Source organism: Capra hircus, chromosome 1 (genome assembly GCF_001704415.2).
Source record: "Capra hircus breed San Clemente chromosome 1, ASM170441v1, whole genome shotgun sequence".
In the NCBI taxonomy this organism is placed as follows: Eukaryota; Metazoa; Chordata; class Mammalia; order Artiodactyla; family Bovidae; genus Capra; species Capra hircus.
In genome coordinates, this window is record NC_030808.1 from 143,683,054 (window position 1) to 143,707,346 (window position 24,293).

At 47.3% G+C, this 24,293-nt stretch overlaps 1 protein-coding gene across 3 annotated transcripts in view; it reads left to right on the plus strand.

Moving 5' to 3' along the window:
* The window catches only part of TRAPPC10 (trafficking protein particle complex 10), a 79,581-nt gene that overhangs the window by 28,741 nt on the left and 26,547 nt on the right, over positions 1 to 24,293 (plus strand). For all 3 annotated transcript variants that reach the window (XM_018051854.1, XM_018051841.1, XM_018051848.1), the window contains exons 4-13: positions 4,020 to 4,216; positions 6,439 to 6,634; positions 8,579 to 8,690; positions 11,114 to 11,361; positions 17,867 to 18,013; positions 18,572 to 18,686; positions 19,515 to 19,591; positions 20,624 to 20,715; positions 22,691 to 22,831; positions 23,126 to 23,238. In XM_018051854.1, the coding sequence (XP_017907343.1) occupies positions 4,020 to 4,216; positions 6,439 to 6,634; positions 8,579 to 8,690; positions 11,114 to 11,361; positions 17,867 to 18,013; positions 18,572 to 18,686; positions 19,515 to 19,591; positions 20,624 to 20,715; positions 22,691 to 22,831; positions 23,126 to 23,238 (1,438 nt within the window). The remainder of the gene's footprint in view (positions 1 to 4,019; positions 4,217 to 6,438; positions 6,635 to 8,578; positions 8,691 to 11,113; positions 11,362 to 17,866; positions 18,014 to 18,571; positions 18,687 to 19,514; positions 19,592 to 20,623; positions 20,716 to 22,690; positions 22,832 to 23,125; positions 23,239 to 24,293) is intronic.

Consider the following 24,293-nt stretch of genomic DNA (forward strand, 5'->3'; position numbering starts at 1 on the left):
AACCTGGGGAAGTGTGTCTTTCGTATTTGCCTGCATGTTTGCCATTTCCAGTGCATCCCCTTCCGTGTGTGGATCCAGATTTTCAGTTGGTATTAATTTCTTTCTGCCTGAAGGACTTCTTTCAATTTCTGTATAGTACAGGTCCATTGATGATGAGTTCTTCTCAGCCGTTAAATATTTGAGGAGCTATTTATATTGTCTTTATTTCTGGAAAATATTTCCCTGATAGAGAGGTCTTGTTTGAAGGTTCTCCCCGCCCTGCCTCCGCTTTCAGCACCTAGAAGATGTTGCTTCACTGTCTTTGGTTTCCATTGTTACCCATGAAACATCTGTGATTTTTGACTGTTATTTTGTACGTAAAATGTCTTTCCTTTGTTTTTTTTCCCCCAGATTGATCGATTGATTTATGCCTGCACTGGGTCTTGGTTGCTGCCTATGGGCTTTCTCTAGTTGTGGCAAGTGAGAGCTACGCTCTAGTTGTGGCGCGTGGGTTTCTTATTGTGGTGGCTTCTCTCGTGGAGCACAGGCTCTGAGGTGCGCAGCCCTAGTAGTTGTGGCTCGTGGACTCTAGAGCGCAGGCTCAGCAGTTGTGGTACGTAGGCCCAGTTGTCCCCTGGCATGTGGTATCTTCTCTTATCAGGGATGGAGCTAGTGTTCCCTGCATTGGCAGGTGGATTCTTAACCACTGGACGACCAGAGAAGCCCTCCTTTGTTGTTTTAAGATTCTCTTTCTTTATCAGTGATTTTAAGCAGTTTGATTATGATATGCCATGGTGGAGCTTCATTTCTTGTGCTTGGATTTTGGGTTTTTGTTTTTGCTTTTTTACTTTTGGGATTTATAATTTCGATCAAATTTGGAACATTTTTGGTCATTATTTCTTCAAATATTTTTTCTGATCCTCTTCCCTCCTTTGGGGATGCCAGTTACCTCTGTATGAGGTCACTTGACATCTCCCAAGTCACTGCACTGTGGCTGTTTCATCAGCCTTTTTCTCTGTGTGTTTCATTTGGATAATTTCTGTTCCTATGCCTTCACGTTAACTGATTGTTTCTTCTTCAGTGTCTAATCTGCTCTTAGTCCTACCCAGTGTATTTTTCAGTTTAGACATTGCTTTTCATCTCTTTGAGTTCCTCAGAGGTCTTCTCCCTCCTTAAAAATATCTTTCCTGTCTCTGCTTAGCATCAGTCTTTCTCTGCCTTCATGAACATATGAAATATGGCAGCAGTAGCTATTTTAATGGCCTTGTCTACTGACTCTGTTATCTGTATTTACTGAGTCTGTTTCTTTTGAGCGATTTTTCTGCTTTTTATAGATTTTATATTCTTATTTTTTTACCTGCCTGGCAGTTTTTTATTGGATGCTAGTCACTGTGAATTTTATCTTGTTTGGTGATGTTATTTTATGTAATCCCAGAAATTTTCTTGTGCTTTATTTAAGTTACTTTTAAATTCGATCCTTTTTATTGTTGTTGTCGTTATTGTTCAAACGCCAGGCTGTGTCCAACTCTGCGACCCCATGAGCTGCAGCCACACCAGGCTTCCCTGTCCTTCACTATCTCCTGGAATTTGCTCAAACTCATGTCCATTGAGTCAGTGATGCCATCCAACCATCTTATCCTCTGTCACCGCTTTCTCCTCCTGCCCTCAGTCTTTCCCAGCATCAGGGTCTTTCCCAATGAGTTGGTTCTTTGCATCAGGTTCCCAAAGTATTGGGGCTTTAGCTTCAGCATCAGTCCTTCCAATGAATGTTCAGGGTTGATTTCCACTAGGATTGACTGATTTGATCTCCTTGTAGTCCAAAGGACTCTCAAGAATCTTCTCCAGCACCATAATTTGAAAGCATCTTCTTTGGTGCTCAGCTTTCTTTATGGTCCAACTCCCACATCCATACATGACTATTGGAAAAACCATAGCTTTGACTATATGGATCTTTGTCGACAAAGTGATGTCTCTGATTTTTAATACACTGTCTAGATTGGAGCCTAGTGGGCTGCAGTCCGTGAGGTCGCAAAGGCTCAGACAAGGCTGAGCGACTAAGAACAGCACTAGGTTGGAGGATATATGTGTGTATATGTGTATGTGTCCCCCACATGTGTGTTTACACAGGTGTTTACCTCCATACGTAACTCTCTGTGCCCATGCATGTGAACGTGTGCACACACACAGCCCAGTTCCAGTGCAGCACACAGGGTCAGTCCTCATTCCTTCCCTTTCTGTGTGTGTGACTTTCTTCAGCTGGAGAAGCCAGGCACTCTCCTCCATGATGGGGTTTTCCTCTCTTCACTGTGGTTTCCTGAGAGACCCTTAGGCCCACGGGTTCAGCTTGGGTTCCTCTTCTGCAGAGTCACCGAGCCTCTCTTGGAACGTTTGTTGTTTGCTCACCATTGTGAGCCATGGGCTGGCCTCTGTCCTGATTCCTCTAGGACTCTGGGGGACTCTGTCCTGCCTGCTGCCCAGTGAGGCCTCTTCTGAGAGTCCCTGCAGGCTGCCACCCACAGCGTCCCCAGGAGAGGGGCTGGTGTCCCCTTGGGGTGTGACTGCCCCCCTTGCGGTGGGTTCTGGCGAAGGCCTCCTTGGAGCTTGTCATGTTGCCTCACCTCTCCCTGTCTGGTGGGCCTTGGGATCTGCATCTGTGCTTTGATTTTGAAACTGCCGGATCCAGGGCTGCCGCCCCCTGGCCTTCTGGTTTCACTTTCCTGGGGTCAGGTTGGGTTCTGACAGAACACCAACCTTGTACAACTTCTGGTCCTAAGCACTGCCATTGTGTGGAAAATAAGCAGTATGTGAGTGTGTTACTGTTGGATGTTAATTCACAGAAGTCAGAATTTTGCGGGATGGTTTTCTTTTTAGCCAGAAGTTCTTTTTCAGATTGTAGTTGTTTCAGAGTTACACTGAGGACATAGTAGTTTTTAACATTTTTAAGTACTGCCTTTTGAAACTTTTCACTTACTGATTAAATGAAAGGGAGGTACTTGGTACAGAATTTGAGATTTAACTCATTCATGGATCAGTCACATGAGTATTATTCAAAAGAGACTAAAGAAATCCAGAGAAAATATGGGTGGGCAGAATAATAAGGAATCCTTCTCTTCAAAGAGGGAAAGAATATATTTAGACAGTAGCTATTAATTATAGTTTCCAAAGGCTTTTAAATACCTGATGCTGAAATGAGTTAAGCATCTTGGTTTCGATTTTCGCTCTTAATCTGCTGAGTGGATTCATGGAGCATAAGATCAGTTGTAAACAGTTACAGAGCAAGGAGAATTTGTGTCTCCCTGCTTCTCTCTGGAGGAGAGCCGAGGCTGGGCTTGTTGATTATCGGGGCAGAAGGACTACTGTCTCCAGCAGGCTGGCATTTAGGCCCCAAGTCAGGAGTAGCCTTGATTTCCAGTCCCATGTTGGCTCCCCTGTTGAGGCCATGGGAATGAGAAACATTTCCAAAAGTCCTGGATTGTCCTCTTTGACTGGGTCACCTCTACAGCTGCCTTGTCTCTGACATGGCCTGCGAGTGGCGTTGAGATTGGAGTGGTTCTGGGGGCTCCTGGAGTGCCATGGGGCTCTGGAGGAGACCATGGGGAGGCCCCCGCCCCCAGATGGCAGTGGGCCTGCGGCGGGACTGGCTGCTCCCCTTTCCTGTCATGGCGGGGTTGTGACGGGAGGGGACCCTGCTGTGTTTGGGCCCAGGGCCCTAGCCCTGCAGACCTGGGTTTTAAAATCCCAGCCTTCTTAGCAGAGTGTGTCTTGGTGGGCGGTGTGCTCGGCCCTCTGCCTTTCCAGTTCTTCCTCGTAACGTTGGAGGACCTCCCCTCGGTGCCCTTGGGCGCAGGGACAACGTGCACCTGGGACGTGGGGGGAACCTGCCCTGAGCGCCCGTAGCTGGGACCGGCCATGGACTTTCCATGGAGTGTCTGTGTCCCAGAGCAGAAAAGCGTGCTGCCTTCTCTGTTATCAGGCTCTTTTGCCAAATAAACTACAGGGTGTTGATAAATCTGCGTTCACGGTGACTCATTTATTTTCAGGATACTGAAGTATATAAAGCTACGGTAAAGGATGACCTCACCAAGTGGCAGAATGTTCTGAAAGCTTATAGCTCCGTGGACTGGTTAATTGTGGTGGTTGAAAATGATGCCAAGAAAAAAAACAAAACCAACATACTTCCTCGAACTTCCATTGTGGACAAAATAAGAAATGATTTCTGTAATAAACAGAGTGACAGGTACGTGTGTGTTTGCGGTTAACCTCATTGGGCTGACGTCTAGGTGCGATAGTTTACTGGCTCCCAGGTGATTGTAAGTATTTGCTCTGTGAGCGCCTGCCCTGCGCCTGGTGCTTGAGCACGTGGCGGATGCAGCAGAGGAGACCAGGCCCCTCCCTAATTGTCTCCTTAATCGAGTCCCTAAAAGGAAAATTGGGTAGAAGTTTTTGTGCATTTCCAGGCTATTGGTGAGTATTGCTGACACGTGTTGTCTTTGCAGCGGCGTCCCAGTGACAGGGAGGGCCCTGCCCGGAGCTCCTTGCCACGCCGGTGCCTGCTCTGTGGACGCTGCTCTGCTCAGATCGGCCCCCACCAGCCCTGACTTCATCTGCTGCTTTGGGTTCTCCTTTTCTGAGTTAACAACACTTGATGGGAATTTCTGAAGCTTAGTTTGTTTGTTGCTTTAATTAATAAGGAGAAGATCTGGAATCAGTAAACGTTGAAGGTCTTGATGAGGGATGGAGAGTGTAACGGATGTATTGTCTGTTGATCAGCACTGAAGGAAAATACTGTTTCGGTGGTTGCTGTTCATGTAGGTTTCTTTTTTCATCCACCCCTGTAGTAGAGAACTCTGCATCTGGTCGGAAATAAACGTGGATGATTGCAATCCTTAAGGCCTTAAGGAGGAACTACTGGGCCAGTAGACCCTAGCAGCTCATACAGTGGACAAATGCATATTACTCTCACTGGGGAGGGGGCTTAGGAGTGAGTTGCCTGGGCCTCTTTATCTTTCAGGGGAAGAAACAGTATCTAATGGGGTGGAGTGAGGTGGGTGGGGTGACTGAAATTAAGGCCAGCTACCAGTTTTAAAATTTCCTTCTTGGTGCTGATTACTCATCTGGTGGGCCATCTAGATTATGGCTGTTTGACCCTTTGTCCTCTGGTTGATAATCCATAGAATCAGTCCTTCCTGTAGCGGGGATGATGGGGCCAAAAGGAAATGAAACTAAAAATCTGTTCATTTTGCCACTTGCTGGTAATTCAGGTGAAATATTTATAGAGGAGAAATGTTGAAATTCATAGCATCAATATTTAGAAGTTATTTCTGAGTTCAAATTTACTCATCTCTCTATATTGTTTTCAAGGATAGAGAAAGTTACCTTTTCCAACCTGTTGGATGAACACATTATCTTTTCCAGATCCACTGGAAACATGTAACTGTATGCTTTGAGATTTGTACACTATGGATACAGAGTTTCTTGTAGCGAAATTGTATCCTACCTTTGTTGTTGTTGTTCAGTCACTCAGTCCTCTCTGAGTCTGCAACCCTATGTCTGTAGCCCACCAGGCTCCTCTGTCCCTGGGATTCTCCAGGCAAGAATACTGGAGTGGGCTGCCATTTCCTTCTCCAGGGGATCTTCCTGTCCCAGGGATCGAACCTGAGTCTCTAGCATTGCAGGTGGATTCTTTACTGTATGAGCCACCAGGGAAGTGCCAGAAGTTAAGCCCCATCCTTCTAAGCCTTTATTTATTGTTTATTGACGCTCCTCTTGAGCTCAGGCTGCTGGGAGAGACAGACTAACAGTGAGAAGTGTTTCCAGGGGCCACTGACTGCACTGGTCATGGAGTCGGTGGGGCTGAGCTCGGAGCAGCTGGGGCGAGGGCTGGGGAGAGGGTCAGTGAGGATGTGTCAGCTGAGCAGGGTTGTGTGGGGTGAGTAGGAAGGTGTTGGTAGAAAGACAGGAGAGCCTGAGAAGCTGAGTGTGCTTGAACTGGAGAGAATAGGAATCAGAACTGGACAACCGGGCTGGTCCATGTTGTCATGGTCCTCAGGTACCATGTTAAACACCTGCATTTTAGTCTGTCAGTCACAGGGAACCCAAAGAAGTTTTTGAAGTGGGCAGGGCACCTGGGATTTGGGAACTGAGGTGCAATCACCTTATTTTCCAGTGCACCCTGTAGATAGGGTCTGAGTTTTGTGACTCATCATAACCCCCCCATCCATCCCACAGCACCTCTCTCGTAACAGTACTCACTGACTGCTTACATGGCCTTAGACCAGCTCACGATGAAACCATTTCCTCATCTGAGGTCTCATCACCTGCCTGATGTTTTTCACCAGTTCTAGAGGGAAGAAAGGAAGAGGAGGGAGGAAGCCAGTTTGCATCCCAAGAACGTGGTCGCTGTTGGGCAGTGGTTCTGTGCTGGAGTGTTTTCTGCATAGTCTGTTCATGTCTTCACAGGTGTGTCGTGCTCTCTGATCCCTTGAAGGACTCCTCCCGAACTCAGGAATCCTGGAATGCCTTCCTGACCAAACTCAGGACATTACTACTTATGTCTTTTACAAAAAACCTAGGCAAGTTTGAGGATGACATGAGAACCTTGAGGGAGAAGAGAACCGAGCCAGGCTGGAGTTTCTGTGAATACTTCATGGTGCAGGTACCTGAGTGATTACATAGAGTGAGACTGCTTCCTTCTCTTTCCCTCCCTCTTCATTCTTGTGAATAAGGCAGCTCTCTTACCGTCATTGATATGGACATATTCCTGGTGGCTCAGTGGGTAAAGCGTCTGCCTACAATGCGGGAGACCCGGGTTCGATCCCTGGGTCAGGAAGATCCCCTGGAGAGGGAAATGGCAACCCACTCCAGTACTCTTGCCTGGAAAATCCCATGGACTGAGAAGCCTGGTTGGCTACAGTCCATGGGGTCGCAAAGAGTCGGACACGACTGAGCGACTTTCCTATAAGACCAAATGACAGTGTAGTGGCCAGCTTCATTCTCTTGGCTTATTAAGGAAGATCGGAGATGGTCTCCTGAGTAATTCCTGTGTCAGCTGCCTCGCTGCTTCAGAGCTTGGCATCTAGCCTTTTATGAAATGACCTTGTCCTCAGAGCAGTTCTGGTTTTGTTAGTGTCTCGGGCCTCCTGGTTGTCTACTGGTGATGACCCTGATGATGAGATGTCTACTGCCTGCCTGATGCTGAGTCCCAAGTATGTTTCCTCATAGTTTTATAACTTTGGGTTCCAGTGAAAGATTGTCTTAAGCTGGTTTCTTTATTCTAGCTTACAAAAGTGTTCAGGTTTCCAAAAATTGTGGTCTATAATCAGTTCTCTTGTTTTTTAAGAGGAAGAGTGTGTTAAGTGAACAAAGTGATGTGAAACAGAGGAGCTTGGGGGAGGAGACCCTCCTTGCACTGCAGAGGGATAAGAGTGTTGCTGTTAGGGTCCTTGTTCTTTGTTTACCATGTTTTGCCTGGAAAAGCATGATTTTCATATTTCATAATTTTCATATTTAAATATCACTTGTATATTAATTACTGAAGAAATACTGCACTTTGAATCAATAAAAGACCCTAATTAGAAATTTTGAAGTTTGTCTCTTAATTCTGATGCTCCTATCGTGGTGATATTTGGGTGATTTGCGTAACATAAGGGAGTTTGAACGTGTTCATAATTCCCTGTATGACTGACTGTGACAGAACTTTCAGATTACCCTATCTCTTTACCCTTCAATCTTATTAAACTTATTTCCTAAGAGTAAGTGACAAGGAAAGAGAAGAGTCCAAATGAACACAGTGGTATTGGTTTAGAATCAGTGTGAACTCATGGTTGGATAACTGGATGGCTGGATAGATAGATTCAGAAATATTGACGTATGTGTGAGGGAGGGTTAATACGTGTGCATGTAAATTGCTTTGCTCTCTCCTCTGATGGGGTCTGGAGAAAATGACGCCTCAGTAGCAGTGAGCAGACTTAGTGTTAAGATCTTGGTTTCTAAACTGCATTCTCCAATAAAAGTTGCCAGGGCTCCTTGTGGACATGATTGGTTCCAGGGCTAATTAGGGAAAATACCATATTTTCTAGAAGCAGAAAGTAAGCAGGTGCTCAAGAAAAAGGTGAACGTCTGTCAAAGGAGCACACACACCACCTCCAGGGGCCTCCTGACACCCAAAGCAGGAGCAGTGTGTGCAGAAAATGAGTAATGACAGACCAGAGGGTCACCCTGTGGGACAGAATTAGTATCCTTGTGTCTCCACAGATATACATAAGTAGTGGGTTTAATAAGTAAATGAAGGAGAAGATTCCGCTGTTTCATAGAGCAGAATTCTAATTAGGGAGTGTGTGTCTGGGGAGGCAAGGGAAGTACCAAGGACGAGAGGCCGAGCACTCAGGCCTGGCACGTCACAGAGGGACTCCAGGAGTCATGCTGGCCTCTTCCTGCTTCTGTCTGTGCATGGTCGTTAACTTGAGTTTCTTTTTCTTAGCATAAACATTATTCAGAATGCTGCTTGCTCTTCTCTGTTGCGATCTTTCGTGGCTTCTTGTTTCAAAACATTGATTTATAATTTTGTGTTTTCCTTTTTAAACTTTTTTTGGGTGACTAGGAGGAGCTTGCCTTTGTCTTTGAGATGCTGCAGCAGTTTGAAGACGCTCTGGTGCAGTACGATGAACTGGACGCCTTGTTTTCTCAGTATGTTGTCAACTTTGGTGCTGGGGGTGAGTAGTGAAGTTTTAGAAACAAGTTTTTTTCTCACCATAGCTTTCCCCACTTTTAACTAGTATGGAAGCTGCTGTTATTTACCTAATGATTAAATCATCTTCTGTGTTTTTTGAAAAACAGATTATGCAGGATATATTCTCATGGTTGCTATAGGGAATGAAATGAGAGTTAGGTGTTAGTCACACTTGTGGAAGAATCTTGAGGAATGAAAGTGTTGAAGGAGTTGTTTTCAGATATAAAGTGTCATTTTTATAGCTTGAGCTGTCTAGGGATGCTCCCGATTCTGTGCCTCCTTGCTAACATAGTGTGGGGGATCTTTTTCTTTGGTTAAGAGGTTGTCTGTGTAATATTTGAGTGTTCACTACAGTGAGTCTTACATGACACCATTGTAAAGGGTGTTCATCTTTTTAACGATGTCTTAGAGTTTTCTAAAAATACGAAATTAGCACAGTGACCCATGTACAAAGAAAAAAGTTTGTGATTGTGCCCACTGTTCTTTGCTTGGTATTTATTGTGGTAGAAATGGCATCACAGCATCATGACATTTGTCTGTAGCTTGTTCTTACTAGCAGTCCATCGCAGGCATCTCTTCAGGCTGACGGGTCAGGCGCTAAGCTGTTTCTGCAGTAGCTGCAGAGTGCTTCGCAGTGTGGGTTCCTTAGACTTGATTCCGCCACCCCTGGTGCTGGGCATTTGGGTTGTCTCCGCGCTTGCTACCACAAGCAGTGCCATAATGGACATCTTTTGAGAACCTTTGTCACGGTGTCTGAAGAGAGGCGTGATTCCCAGGAGCCATTGTCGTGTCTGCTAGGAGACCTGTAGGGAGTGAGGTGCAGGGGCCGGCCCCCTGGCCTGTGGGCCCCGCCCTGGTTCTCAGAGTGATGCGATGTCACCCACTGAGGCCCACTTCCAGGCAGTTTTCATGCAGTTCAGCTTTGGATCTCTAACTTTGCTGAGACACAGACAAAAGCATATAACTAAAGCAATTTACTAGTTAGATTTTGAAAACTTAAAGGGAGTTAAATTACATTTCTTATATCTTCCATACCCATATTATACATATATATATGTGTGTATATATATATATGTGTGTGTGTATGTCTCAAATAGCTTACATGTTTCTTACATTATATTTCACATAGTTTCTTTGTTCTCTCAGTTTTAAAATAAACCTGGGGCAATTTTAAATCCACAAGTAAGCCCGGACCAGCTTTTACAGTGAAATGATTAGGTGGTTCATTTTTGTTCATTCATACACATACTTCTTGAGAGCCCTCCCTGTTCTAAATACAGTAGGGAACACAGCAAAATTCCTTCTTTGATGGAGTTTACATGAAAGGGAGACATATGGAAAAACAAGCATGTCACCTAGAGTCAGGTAGTGAGGGTAGCAAGTGCAGGCTGGGCAGAAGATGCAGGTATGGGGGGCGGTGGCGGTGAGGCTGGTTAGTGTCAGATGGGGGCCTAAGAGGCCCTCTGAGAGAGGCCTGACCAAACGGGGGAGCCAGGAAAGTGCTGGAGATGGGGCCCCAGCAGAGGGATCTGCTGAGGAAGGGCCTGACGGCAGAGGGGACACCTCACTTTATGGGCAGTGAGCCGCTGAGTCTCAGCTCAGGTCAGTGAGGGAGGCTGTTGCCGTTGCTGGCCCTGCAGCCATGAAGCAGTGCCACCGTGCCAGGGTAGATGTGGACTTCCAGGGAGGTGGCTGTGAGAAAGAAAGGTAGATTAAAACGTTTTTTTCCATTAGATTGAATGACCCTGTTATTGTAGACGCTTGTGTTTAATTTAAAACCATATTTGAGTCTTTGGGCTGTTAGAATCGGGGAGCCTTGTTGGAAATCTCTGACCGTTAGAGGAGGTTCCTTCTGCTTCCCACTGCTACATCTTCCTCGTGCCTGCGGGCCCTTCCTCTGGAAACTGGACTCGGGTGTTGACAGGGTTGAGTGGCAGACAGGCAGGAGGCTTAAACACGTCAGGAAGAGTGTGGAGATGAAAGAAGATAAAGACTGTCCTGTGGCCAGGTTGCTCCCCCGCACACGGTAGGGAGGAACCTGATAGCACGCTCCCTCCTGGGCCTCATGCCTCCTCCCGGGAGACTGACGGTGGAGCCTGAGGTGTCCCCGACCCTCGGCCCGGCGGCCTGGTCGCATCCTGGCTTGTTCACGACCTTCGGGGCCTGGAATGGCGTTTTGCCTTGTGGCCTCCGTCCTGTTGCCCCATGCCAGCTGCCAAGTGGGTGTCCTTGTAGTGAGCACCCTGTCCTGTGTCCCTTGCTGGGTTCCCCACAGCCTCAAGGGGGGGCTGGCGCTTTGGGCCGAACGGCAGTTGGGCCGCCCGTCGGTCCCCTAGGGCTCACAGTCCCACGCAGTGAGGTGAAGGAATCTGCAGTCAGCGCCTTTCACGATGTGTGTTTGTTTAGATGGTGCCAACTGGCTGACTTTTTTCTGCCAGCCGGTGAAGAGCTGGAATGGATTGATCCTCCGAAAGCCCATAGATATGGAGAAGCGCGAATTGATACAGAGGCAAGAAGCCACCCTGTTAGATCTGCGCAGTTACCTGTTCTCTCGCCAGTGCACCCTGCTCCTCTTCCTGCAGAGGCCGTGGGAGGTGGCTCAGCGCGCCCTAGAACTGCTGCACAGCTGTGTGCAGGAGCTGAAGCTCTTGGAAGTGAGTCGTCTCTTTTCCCCATTTACCCGCTTCCTGACTGTTGGCGTAGAAACTGATTAAGTAATTGCTAGAAAATACAACTTCTGCTCTCAACACAGTGCAGTTCACACTGGCCCACAGTGAGCCTCCTAGATCAGTTTCTCAATATAATTTTTACGGTAAGCCTGGCTTGCTCTGTGGGAGCTGGGCCTCGCTGATTGAAATCACTCACCTGGGGGACACGCAGAACCAGGTTTCACAGGTAGTGATTGTTTTCTTTCAGAGCTGTCCTTTCAGATACATGAATTTGCACATGAGCACACCAGTAACAATGTGAGTGACGCACAGCACGCTGTGCACGTTAATCAGTAGCTCACAGTTTAATGGAGGTATGTTACAAACACGTGTGCATGCGTGTATGAAGGAACACAGTTAGCTTGAAGGTGTTCATTTGTAGTGAAACACTGGTTTTTCTAGATTAATATCCCCCGGGGCTCTGGACACTTCCTGCCTGTAGCGTTGTAAACATTTTAGTGAGGTAGGGGAGCTCTAATGACTGACTGTTCATTCCGGGGGTTCTCACCTTTTTTGTTTTAGTGACCTCTTTACATGGGAAACTGCACATATACACACTCCAAATGTTACATACACTTTCAGAGGATTCTTAGGCACCCACTCCCACTCCCTGGTTAAGAACTGAGAGGGTGGTCTAATTCCATTTTATAAAGGAGGAAAGTGGTTGTGGGAGTGGTTAGGTGACTTACGGGTAACAATTAACTCGTCACAGACTCAGATCCTCCTGGCAGGCTGCAGTCCTTTCTGTTGGGCTCCACACCAGGGCTCTGGGGGCACAGTTAATGAAGACCCAGGGCACTGGTGGTAGGGGTAGTTTTCATATCATAGACATTTCTGTTTTATGTTCCCTAAAAAGCTAAATAACAGACTCAATAAGATAAACTGTTTTGCTAATTTCTAAAGAAAAGATTCCTAGCCTAGCTGAGTGACAAACTTGAGAATTTAGGACTTTTTATCAAATTATTTTTCTTCTTTGGACATCTAATTGAGCACACGAGGAAAAAAGAACACTTTGCACCTTGAGGTGATGTTCTTGTGGCCACCTGTCACCGAGTAGGTTGAGATAATCTCCTTTGGCCTTCCACTCTAGTTGTACGGACTCCAGGGCTGAGGGGGCTGCCTCATTAATGGGACAGGGCTGCCTGTGTTCATGGGGCCTCGAGATTTGCTAACTGAGAGCTTTTCTCTTGTTAGTGGATCAGGGGAAAACAGGGGAGTGTATTAACAGCCCAAGCAGTCCAGCCTTGGCACCTTCAAATTGGGGTCGCCCAGGAGGGCTCTTCAGGACTTAGTGATGGTGTTCTCACTGGAGAGGGCATGTGGGGCGTCAAGCACAGAACTCCTCTCTCTACTCTCTCATCTGAGATTCTCTCTCTAGGTTGTTTTGGGAGCTGGGGGTGGTCCTTATATCTTCAGGAAGTTTTGTGGTTGGCAATAAAGCGAATGAGTTTTATTCTTAGAATTTCTTTAAGTTTTTATGGAGACAATGAAAATTCAAGACTCAAAATTATTTATTTTTTCTGCAGATTTGATTCCGCTCTCAAAACTAGAACTCATTTCCTGTGTCTGCTAGCTTTCTTCCTGGTGATTGCTGTTGACAGTCATGTCCATGGCCAGAGGCTAGCGTAGGGCCTTGGGTTCCCCCACACAGAGCTGGGCAGAACTGCCACTGCAGAGCCGTCCTCAGGCCGCTTGCAGGCTGGGCCAGTATGTGGTGCTTCCAGGGTTAGGTTTGGTCATTTATTCTTTTTAAGCCAAAAGCGTATGTATTGCAACCATTTTGTGCATTTCTTATTATGATGTTTCTTTTGCAGAAAATGCCTGTGTTTGCTCTTTGTGGTTTGTAAAGCAAGTCATGGTGACTTCCTTGTTGGTGCATCAGTTGATTTATAGTATTTTCTCTGAGAGTAGGGGACGCTGAGGTGGCCAGATGCCACCTCTGTGGTGTGGCCTGGGGTTGTCACCCCTGGCGGTGCCTGCTGAGGCGGGGGGCCAGCTCCCGGGCTTGGCAGTGTGTGAACGTGGAAAGGGTGCCTGCCCACCACGCTGCTGGCGTCAGGAGCAATAGCCCTAAAGTTGCGTCAGGTCTGTGGGGGCTCAGATGACTCCGTCACAGAGTATCTCTTTGTTGTCTAGACATTTAACCCCCCTTCCACCTGTTTACCAAAAGTGTAGTGTATTCCCTGCGTAAATTTGGAAAATACAGACAGATCTGCAGAAGAAAATGTCATTGCGTATTCTAAAGTAAGAGGTTCTCTTTTTGGTCTGTGGCCTTTCTGTGTGTAGAAGGACTGTATGGACTTTGGGATTGTTCAGCAGTGTCTGCCGTTGCAGGAGTGTGTATCCTTGTCCGTCCCCCTTATTCAGTGCATTTGCACATAGAATGGCTAGTTCAAGACTGCACTTGTCTTTAACGCTTTTAGTGTCCATCATCGAATTGCCTTCTAGAAAGATCGTCCTGTTTTTAGTTGCACTAGTAATACTCTTTTCCTGCATCTTTGGTAAGAAAAAAAGTAATACGTGCATATATTTTCATCTTTACCAGATTGGTAAGTGAGAACAATATAAGGAGGATTTTTTCTAGAATATCGTTTTATGTTTGTTACAATGACTACCCAAAGGATTTCTGTGTTAATGTGTTTTTCTCAGTACCGGCTTGTCTTTTATCAGCATAGGTTCTGATTATGTTCACAGACAGGGCTGGCCAAGAGGGATCAGGACTCTTCAGGATCTAGAGCCTGGCCAGCGCTGTGCATGAGAAGCCCATGCCCAGACTGTGTGTGGGAGAAGCTGCAGGCTGACCAGGATGGACAAGGCCTGCCATCCAGGCCTGCCAGCTGGTGTTGGCATTCCTGGGTTCAGACCCCACAGAGGACAGAGCAGAGGCTTTGCAGAGGAGTGAACCTTAGGGTCCTCGAGTACTTGCTCATCATGTGACCTTGAGCCCTGAGGGAGGACCCGAACTGTGAGAGGAGTGGGAGTGGACGGATCAGGAGGAAACTGGGGAAGGCGCTGATGTCGACAAGAGCCGATGAGCCTCAGGAAGAGGGAGAAAGGGTTAGAGAAGGAACTGCCCAGCACCATTCAGAAAGCAACTGACGACACACAGTGATAAGGGGAGAGAGGGCCCACACATGAGGAACAAACGAGTCCTGCTTGACCTCAGGAAACCCACAGTTTGTGCACAGAGCCAGCTGTGTGAGTGGGCTGTCAGAGCCCAGAGCTGCCGGGCCATCAGAGCAAGCTGTTCCAGGGTGGGGTGGGTGGGTGGGTGTGGAATCGAGGAGAGAGGGGCAGCTTGTGTAGGCGCATGGACACTGCCTGACGTGTCTAGGGGTGGGGGTCAAGAGGTGGTCTTGTGTGAGCTGGGTTTTAAAGTTTGATTCATTCAGAAGTTACTCGTTGAGCACCTGTTCTGTGCTGGCCAAGCACTCACTCTAGGAGCTGTGTTTTTAGCAGCGAGCACGACAGACCAACATCACCCCTCCTCACCCCGTGAGCTGAGTCCGGACCCACCAGGTGAACATGGCCTGGGTGGCGGGCAGGGTGAGTTCCAGGCAGAGAACTCACTGTTGAGAAGGAACTCTTGAGGAGCTTAGTCTTGGTAGAACTTAGGGCTGAGGCTGGACATGGAGGTGAGGCTCCAGAGGTCTTGGAAGCCAGGTTTGAAAGCATACATCACCTTGAGAGTTGGCTTTTATTCTACAACTAGTGGGGAGCCACCCTTGGGTTGAAAGCTGGGGTGCTGTGAGAGGTGAGGGCAGAGAGAGGCTCCCGGTTAGGAGGAGATGCGGAAAAGAGTTGGAGACTCGGCTGAGACCTGGGGAGAAACGTGAGGCGGAGCAAAGGCACTGGGGTAGACTTTGAATAAATGGAATATAAATGGATTCAATGAATAAATGGGTCTGAGTCAACTGAATCTCATACCACCCACAAATAATTATTATTTATGAAAGATAAAGCAAGGCTTCTGAAAGATAATGTGGGGAAGTATCTTTATGACCTTGAGATTAGCAAATGTTGCTTAAGTAGGACAGAAAGGCTTGGGCCAGGAGGGAAGAGTGGAAAATGGGCAGCCTGGAAATCAGAGCCTCTCATCATCAATCAGCACCACGGAGAGGGGGTGACAGGGCAGCCAGGAGGGGACAGAGGTCCATAGGCTATATAGTTAAGAAGGACTCTTACCCAGAGTAGGGGAAGAACCCCTACAAATCAGCTTAAAAGACTGAAAAATCAGTAGAAAGTAGGCAAATGAAGATATCCAGTTGGCTAGTAAGCAGAGGAAAAGGTGCTCAGTCTCATTCATTATAGAGAAATGCAAACTAAAATAACAGTGAAATCTACCACCGCCCCTCAAGTGGCTAAAGTGGAAGGGCTTGATCAGTGTTGGTGAGAGCAGGGAGCACCTGGAGTTCTTTCCTTGACAAGAAGAGTAGGAATGGGCACCCACCTTAGGAAAGCTGTTTGGCAGCATCTGCTAGAGCCAAACCTGGGCTGCCCGTGAGCCGGTGATTTGCTCCTGCTCTGTCCAGGAGGCAGTGCAGGGACGCTCGTGGTGGCCTTACCGTAACTGCCAGACCCTGGAAATAACCCAAATGTCTATCCTATACGAGGGAAGCAGTCATTGCTGTCTGCGCGGACAGCAGATGGGTGTGGCCGCAGAAATCAGTGAACTTGGAGTGGCCGAGGCTGTGGACACAGAGTCGAGCTGGAGGAGTCAGACCCAAGACGTGCCTGCATGTTGATCTCGTGTGTACAAGTTCACAAGGAGGCACCAGTGGCGTGTTGGGAGGTGTGTGGTGGGCATGGCCCCATTGTGGTCCATATAGGACACTGGGGTTTTCAGCATTTGCATTATGTTTTAAAACATAGGTTTAGAAAAGACAAAAGAATGTCTTTAATTTTATGCTTGGAAAATGGTAAGACAGCTCTTGCTATGACCAATAATACTGATATCAGAAAAGGAGAGAGGTTTGAAGAAAGGTAAAGAATGTTTATGAAGAAATTAGTTTTAAAAAGTCTGTTGTTCACAAAGGAGTTTATCCAGAGGGCCCCGAAGTCTATGGGAAGGCACTCAGTGTCTTTCTTGTTAGGGTGCATGAAGTGTCTAGATGCCGAGAATGCTGCTGGGCTCCAGGTGGACTGGCGGAGCCTTGAGCTTGCTTAGCGCTTGTCCCTTGTGGGAGACAGGGCTTGCTCTTTTGTCAGGCCGTGGGGCACTTGAGGGGGCGGGGGTGGCTGTCAGAGGAAGTCAGCCTGCCACCGTCTAAAGGTATGTGGCTTTTGGGTGAGACCCCTGCGGGCCATTTATACTCCTCAGCCTCGCCCCCTGTGGAGCACCGCAGTTCGACTCGGGGGGCGTATGTGCTCTGGACAGGGTCCCTGAACTGCATCCCACCGGCCAGCTCTCTGCATCCCTTTGAGGTTGGTCCCTTGTCTGGACAAGAGTCATACCACTTTATCACCTTATGAAAGTTGCTTCTGATCATGTCGTTATTTTCCATACTGATGTCTCATTTAAAGGATCTAAGTAGTTTGTCTCATTTTTCAAAGACTGGGCAATTGAGCATGTGTGGGAGCATTTAATAGCGTTCTCTGGGTCTTCCCGGCTGGTGCCAGGTCCTTCCATGTATGCTCAGGGTGTGTTGAAGAAGTCTTTCTTACAGGAGTTGGTTTCGTCAGCTTGTGCAGCTCCTCCCCTGTCAGCTGATGTGGTATCACTTCTTAGTCCCCATTTTGACTAGGACCAACTGGTGGGTCTCACCAGAGCTGGGGCCCCAGCTGTGAGACACCTCATGACGTCAGTGCCCCCGAAAAGGCAGTCTGAACTGCCAGGTGTGGGCATGAAGGTGCTGTCAATTGTGAGACACTCCTGTTTCAAAGACCCTGAAGTGTAGAGGAAAGCCCACCTTAGAACCGATCACATACAGTAGATACTTCTGAATATCTGACAGTATAATGTTTATTATATCCCCCAAGCAACAGGCATCCATTTTTACAAACATAATTACACCTAAAAAATTAATAGCAGTTCTCAAATGCCATCAAATATCTACTTAATACTCAGATTTCTGTGTTGATATATGATCTGAACTGTTTTCCAGTGGTCCTCTGAGGTCTTAGCTTCCCACCTTCACACTGTGTGCTCTTTAAATGGAGAAATGACCAGTTTCCAAGCCTAGAGTACGTGCTGACAGTCGGCCTTCTAGCAGGCATCTTTAATAAGCTTTTGAGTACATTGCTGAGATCAAACCCCTGCTGAGCCCATCCACATCATCGGGAGTGTGAGCCACTGATTGCTTTTGGGCACAGATGGCCCTTCCTCCTGTAGCTGAGCCACTGCCCTTGTCGTTATGCCCCTCTCTCTTCCCTGTGGTTGTGCAGAGTCTTGGTGGCTGATGGGAGGGGCTTCCCCGAGCGCCCTCCTCACTGCCCACACCTGTGCCCCCAGGTCTCCGTGCCGCCCGGTGCCCTGGACTGCTGGGTGTTCCTGAGCTGCCTGGAGGTGCTGCAGAGGATAGAAGGGTGCTGTGACCGGGCACAGATAGACTCGAACATTGCCCACACCGTGGGCTTGTGGAGCTACGCCACGGAGAAGGTAGCTGCAGAGTGCAGAGGGAGCCTGTCTGGGCTGTGCCCCCGCGGTGGGGAGGGAGTTCGCTGTTGGGGAAGTGCTGCACACGCGGTCCCTCCTTGTGGCTCTGGCTGCTTCAGGGGCATCCAGTAGCAACATGGATGTGGTGGGTCCCTGCCAGTTTCTGACTCCAGTAGACGTCAGACATTTACTGTGCTCGTGCTAAAGGTGGACTTTTGCTCCAGGAATGAGGGTGGTGGAGACAAAGAGGGTGAGCGTGAAGCCCGTGCAGAAATCAGATGAGCACAGTGGTCCCGTGTGGCAGCAGAAAAGCTTGGTGGCAGTGCAGAGTGGGGGCCTTGCAGCTTGGGAATGACCATAGTCAGAGGCACTCCCGGGATGATCGTGTAGAAGGTTTCAGTTTGGAAGGATCATAGCAAGATGTGTTTTTATATCCAGATAAGAATCTTTTGGGTAGGAAAGCTAAATTTCTTGCATTTAGATGGATGTTAACTTTAAATTTGTAAATTCTTTACTCGTTCTTACAGCAGATTAATTGATATTTGGGGTCTGTCTCAACAGCTGAAGTCCCTGGGCTATCTGTGTGGACTTGTGTCAGAAAAGGGACCTAACTCAGAGGACCTCAATAGGACCGTGGATCTTTTGGCGGGTTTGGGAGCTGAGCGGCCTGAGACAGGTACTTTTTGAAATGTACCCAAAAGCACCGAGAACGTGGGCTGTGCGTGGCATGTATAACTCAGATTCTGGCAATAGAACTACTCACCATTTGGGACATTACACTCATTATTAGCTGACCAGATTAAGACACGGGATATTTTACCCTTTAATCACATAAAGAGATGTCAGAAATAGTTTAAAAAAGTATAAGAGTTCTTAAAACTGTGTCTGAGTTTCTGGTAGGCTTATATTGAGCTGGTCAGGACTTTGTACAACCCTCATGAAGTTTAAATGTACCAATCTCCCCCAGTTACAGGTGATTTATTTTTCTGATAATATGGCCAGATAAGTCCTTTTATTGAGTCAATCGCTCCTAGGTGATAGAGCACTTTGAAAGGAGCATTGCTGATCCTTTTAGCGTAATGGTGAGTGCAAGTTAGCAGGGCTGGTGCTGACTGAAGCGCACCTAGTGACCTGAGGGGACCCCGCTGGCTTGGATCAGTTCCTCAGGGAGAGTGCGTGACGTGTGTGTTGCTCTGTTTCAACCTGAGACCACTTCACAGCATTCGGAAAGTAATTCAGTTCATCGTAGGATTTGTAATACACGCTTAACGACGTCTAGCCTTAGTTAAAGATAAAAGCATTGTATGAAGTGTTTAGACTATTTCATGAGTATATAAACTGGACAAGAATGCAAGTAGTAGTGTGGTTTCAGCTGACATGGGTATGTTGGTAGTTTCCGCAAGCGTCAGACAAAGTCCTGTACCTGTGACATTTGAGGCTGAACATAAAGTCATGACTGGATGTAATGAAGATGAATAAGGATTCTTATTTCTTTCTGTTTAAGCCAACACAGCTCAGAGTCCTTATAAGAAACTCAAAGAAGCGTTATCATCAGTAGAAGCTTTTGAAAAGCACTACTTAGTAAGTATTTCAAGTGCTCCCTGTCCACTGGTGGCAGAGGGCCTGTCTCTGAGACTTTGCTACCTTTGTAGCATTTCGGATTGGGAGTGAGCTGGTGTCATGGACCTCCTCCTTGCTGGCCTGTTAAGTTTCCTCAGTTTCCTAGGGAGTTGTGGATGCACCTGGAGTAGTTGGTGGGTCAGTATCCACAGTGCCATAATTAGGCATAGAAGCATCCTTGGATATTTATTGTTCTGTTCTCCATGGGATTGCTCATTCAGTAGAGCAAAAATTGTAAGAAAAGTTGCTGCTGCTGCTGCTGCTAAGTCACTTCAGTTGTGTCCAACTCTGTGTGACCCCATAGATGGCAGCCCACCAGGCTCCCCCCATCCTTGGGATTCTCCAGGCAAGAACACTGGAGTGGGTTGCCATTTCCTTCTCCAATGCATGAAAGTGAAAAGTGAAAGTGAAGGCACTCAGTCGTGTCCGACCTTCAGCGACCCCATGGACTGCAGCCTTCCAGGCTCCTCTATCCATGGGATTTTCCAGACAAGAGTACTGGAGTGGGGTGCCATAAGGCTAGTGATTGATTTTCTGTATACAGAGGAACAGTTTGAACCTGAACAGGGCTTATTGTACTTGATTTTAAAGGACTTAAATTTGGGCAGTCTTAGAAAGCAGTGCAGTAGAAGTTCAGTGGACCACCTGCGTTCCCAAGTCACGGTTAATTGAAGAGCATCTGACAGTTGCCTCTGTTACTCAAAGAGGGAAAAAACGCTAAAAATGTTACCTGCATGTGGAAAATACACTGGAAAAAATTATTCTATGCCTGCTGAGTTTATGTTTCTTATTATGCTTCATAGTTTATATACAAGTTGATGACTTTGCATAAATCACTGTTTTGTAAAAACGCAAATAACAGAAAAAGATCCAGAGTAAAAAATTGTTATATTAATAAGGAAGTCCTTTGCTTCAGCTTTGGGTAAATGAATGTCAGGTCTGTATAGCATTAAATTTGAAGTACAGAGTTACTCGGTCTTTGCTTTTCCACAGGACTTGTCGCACGCCACCATCGAAATGTTCACGAGTATCGGGAGGATTCGATCTGCTAAGCTTGTTGGAAAGGATCTGGCAGAGTTTTACATGTAATTGATTTTGAACTTTTCTCTGAATTTCAGACATCTCCCATGTGTAGTAAGAGGTTTGTTATGTAGGAGTTAATATGACGTGTACCTAACTTTGTAGAATGAAAATGTAAACTGTTAACCAAACATCATTTTTCCAGATGATTCCTTCTGAATATCAGAGTTTAGTTTATTAACCATAGTAATTGTTACTGATCTTTGTGTTTCTTTAATTAATCTGTGAACTGTTACATAAATGTTACACGTATGTAGATAATGTGTGCCCTGTTGTATGCAGTATATGGTGTGTGCGCTACATCGTTTTCCCTGCTTGCTCGTGCGTGTCCCCCGAGGTCAGTGACGTGGGGTACATGCATGTGTCACCTCCACGAGAGAGGCTGAGCTGTGAGTGCCCAGGAGCCGGAGTGCACAGAGACGAACGTTTCTCGTCTGGCTCCAGCTTCTGAGTTGGATTCCAGAGAAAAGACTCAAAACCTGGTATATTTCATATGTATTTGGTAAATAACCTATCAAAGAGAAGAACCCTGGCTGGGAATGCAGCTGCTAATTCAAAGCACTGGAAAAGATACAAGTTATGAGGGAAAAGATGGTTGTTTTCTCAAAAGAAATATGTGTTTGAAGTGGTATCTGGATATATACACTTTGTCATTTTATTAGATGAAACAGGAAAGAATAGTGTATTGTAACTGGTTGAGTAGGCAGGGAACGGGTTAGTAGATCATCTAAGGGAACGTCCTGATGTTTTAGGTGTGGTTGGAGCAGCCAGCAGTCACAGAGCTGAGGTGGGGTCTCTTGAGTCTCCATCTGGTGTCCTGAGGAGTGAGTTATTATTGGTTAGTGGAACAGAGAAGCCATGTCCTCAGATGCTGTGAGCTCAGCCCCCTGAGGCTGGCACGGTGGTGGGGTGACGCTGGCCTGCTAACGGGAGACTTGGGTCCTGGTTCTGGTGTCACCGTGGACTAGCCAACTGGGTGACCCTCAGCCTGCGTCTCTGAGGGCTGAGTGGCAGTGGTCTCCCATCCTTCACTACAGTGTACAAATCATTGGCTGGAGATACTAACTGAAGAAGTATGGAAGGTTCTGGAGCCTTTAAATGACAGGATGAGAGAGGACCAGAAAAGTCTCGAAAAACTGGCATATGTAATTCGATAGGCTTGAAATTTGAGAATTTGGGAACTCTTACTGTTTCAGAGTAAGGTCCTGAGGACCAAGATGTTTTCCCAAGATGCCAGGAGAGCAGATGCTTGTTCATTGTTGGCCTTTATCCTGCAAGATCAGCAGTCCCAAGCCCTCTGGGAAAGGCCAGGGCATCCGTTTTGTCACTGAAGCTCAGGCAAGCTTCGCTAATCGTATTTTAAACTTTGGTTTGTTCTGAATATCTTGGGCCTGGGAAGATGTGCTTTTATGTGATATGTGTTGCTATTTGAATCCTTCATAGTTCTCCGTAAATCTTTGAAACCTGCTCAGAGCACTGGCCTGCGTTTTGGAGTTGGCCCAAGCTCCCATTGGTTGGTTCATGGAAACCATTCTGTTTTGGTCTGTCTTCAGGAGCTAGGGTGGCTCCAAGCCCAGGTTTCTAGCTTCCTTCATACCTGCTTCTGTGCCGGTAGGCAGATCCTTCCCCTTCCTTCATGCTTGGCGGCCTCACAGCAGCTTGAAGTCATAAGTGATGCCCTCACACTCTTATCCAGAGACTGAACTCTGAAGGCCCTTCAGCTAGTGTAGGATGCTGGACAAAAAGCGTGTGTGGGGTTACCAGCCTGGCACATTTCCCGGGTCTGGTTATGTGTTCCTGATTTTGTGTTCTTTCTCACCTCGAGGGCTGGGTGGGGGGCAGTGGTCAGAAGAGGACTCTGGATGGCACCAGTGTCGTGGTGTCGCTGAGATCACCAAGGGTAGGGAGCAAGCTATGAAAGGTCTGAGTTTGTTGATTATTGTGACCCATTATGAAAGCTTCTGTTTGTTGATTTGCAAGGAGGAAGAAGTCTCCTCAGAAGGCAGAGATGTACCTTCAAGGAGCCTTGAAAAATTACCTGGCTGAGGGCTGGGCGCTGCCAATCACACACACAAGGAAGCAGCTCGCCGAATGTCAGAAGCGCCTTGGACAGATTGAGAAGTATCCTTTAAGTTGAGTACAGTCACGGAATAGGAGCATTGCTGTCTGTCTGTACAGCAGCAGTGCCCACAGTTGCAAGTCCCTAGGTGCCTGGTAATTAGGAGAGGGAAGCCTGCCTTGACGTGCACCCCTGTTGGGTAGAGGCTGGTCAGGGGTCTGCCTGCCTGACTTCTGTGCCAGTCCTGAGGGCTCTCAAGGAAGGGGCGTGCCTGCCGGCTACACCCCCGGGACTGGGGGCTGTGCGTGCGGTGCCCCACCACGTGGCCCTCTCCGGCCCCTTGACTCTGTACCCAGCTACCTTCAGACCAGCAGCCTCCTGGCCAGCGACCAGCACCTGACCACAGACGAACGGGAGTACTTCTGCAGAGAGATCCTCAGCTTCGCCAGCCAGCAGACGAACAGCCCGGGTGAGACTCATTCCTGAAACTTTGTTACAGGAACATCCCTGGTGGTCCAGTGGTTAAGACTTCACCTTCCAGTGCAGGGGCTTTGGGTTCAGTCTTGATATGGAAAGTAAGATCTCACATGGCACTCGGCCAGAAAACCCAAACCTTTAAACAGAAGCAGTGTTGTAACAAATTCAATAAAGGCTTAAAAAAACTTTTTTGTGAAAACTGTCAAATACCCTAGAAAAGCAAAAAGAATAACACTATATAATAGGTGATGTATACTGACGCCTAGATTCCGCAGTTGCTAACATTTTGCTGTGTAGCACCCATGTGTGTCTATCTTCCTACTTTTTTCTTTTTGCTGAACTTCAGAGCCACTCCAGACCACAAGGGCCACTCCACCTTGGGACAGTGTTGCGTCTTCTGAAAACAAGAGTGGTCCCCTAAACTCCGTGCCCACAGAAGGACGGTGTTCTGGCTCTGGCTTCCACTTAGCCCTCTTCAGGTCTCCCTCGTTGTTTCAAACAGTGTTTTTACGATTATTTTATATTAAAAATCACTGGCCTGTACTAGTCCAATCAGGGGTCACATACTGCATTTGATTGTTACATCTCAATTCTCCTTTACCATCTTCCCATCTTTTTTTTTTCCAAACGCTGACCCTTTAAACTATAAGTTTCACTGAGATAGAATTCACATATCATGTCACGCCCCACTGGCAGTGTGTAGCCTAGTGGTTTTTACTCTAGTCACAGGTATGTGCAGCCATCACCACCGTCAAGTTTAGAACACTTTTTCCCTCAAAAGCAGCCCGCCCCGTACTCATTTCCTCCCAACCTTCTCCCACCCCCACCTTCTCTCACACCCCCTACCCCGCCAAGTTCCTGGGAGTCACTAGCCTGCCTTCCGTCTCTGAGGATACGTGTTATGGGTATTTCATGTAAATGGAACCACACAGTGTGTGGGTTTTGTGATCAGCTTATTTCACACAGCACACGATGAGGATCCGCCTGTGTTGCCACGTGTGTCAGCACTTCATTCCCTTTCGTGGCTGAATAACATTCCATTGGGTG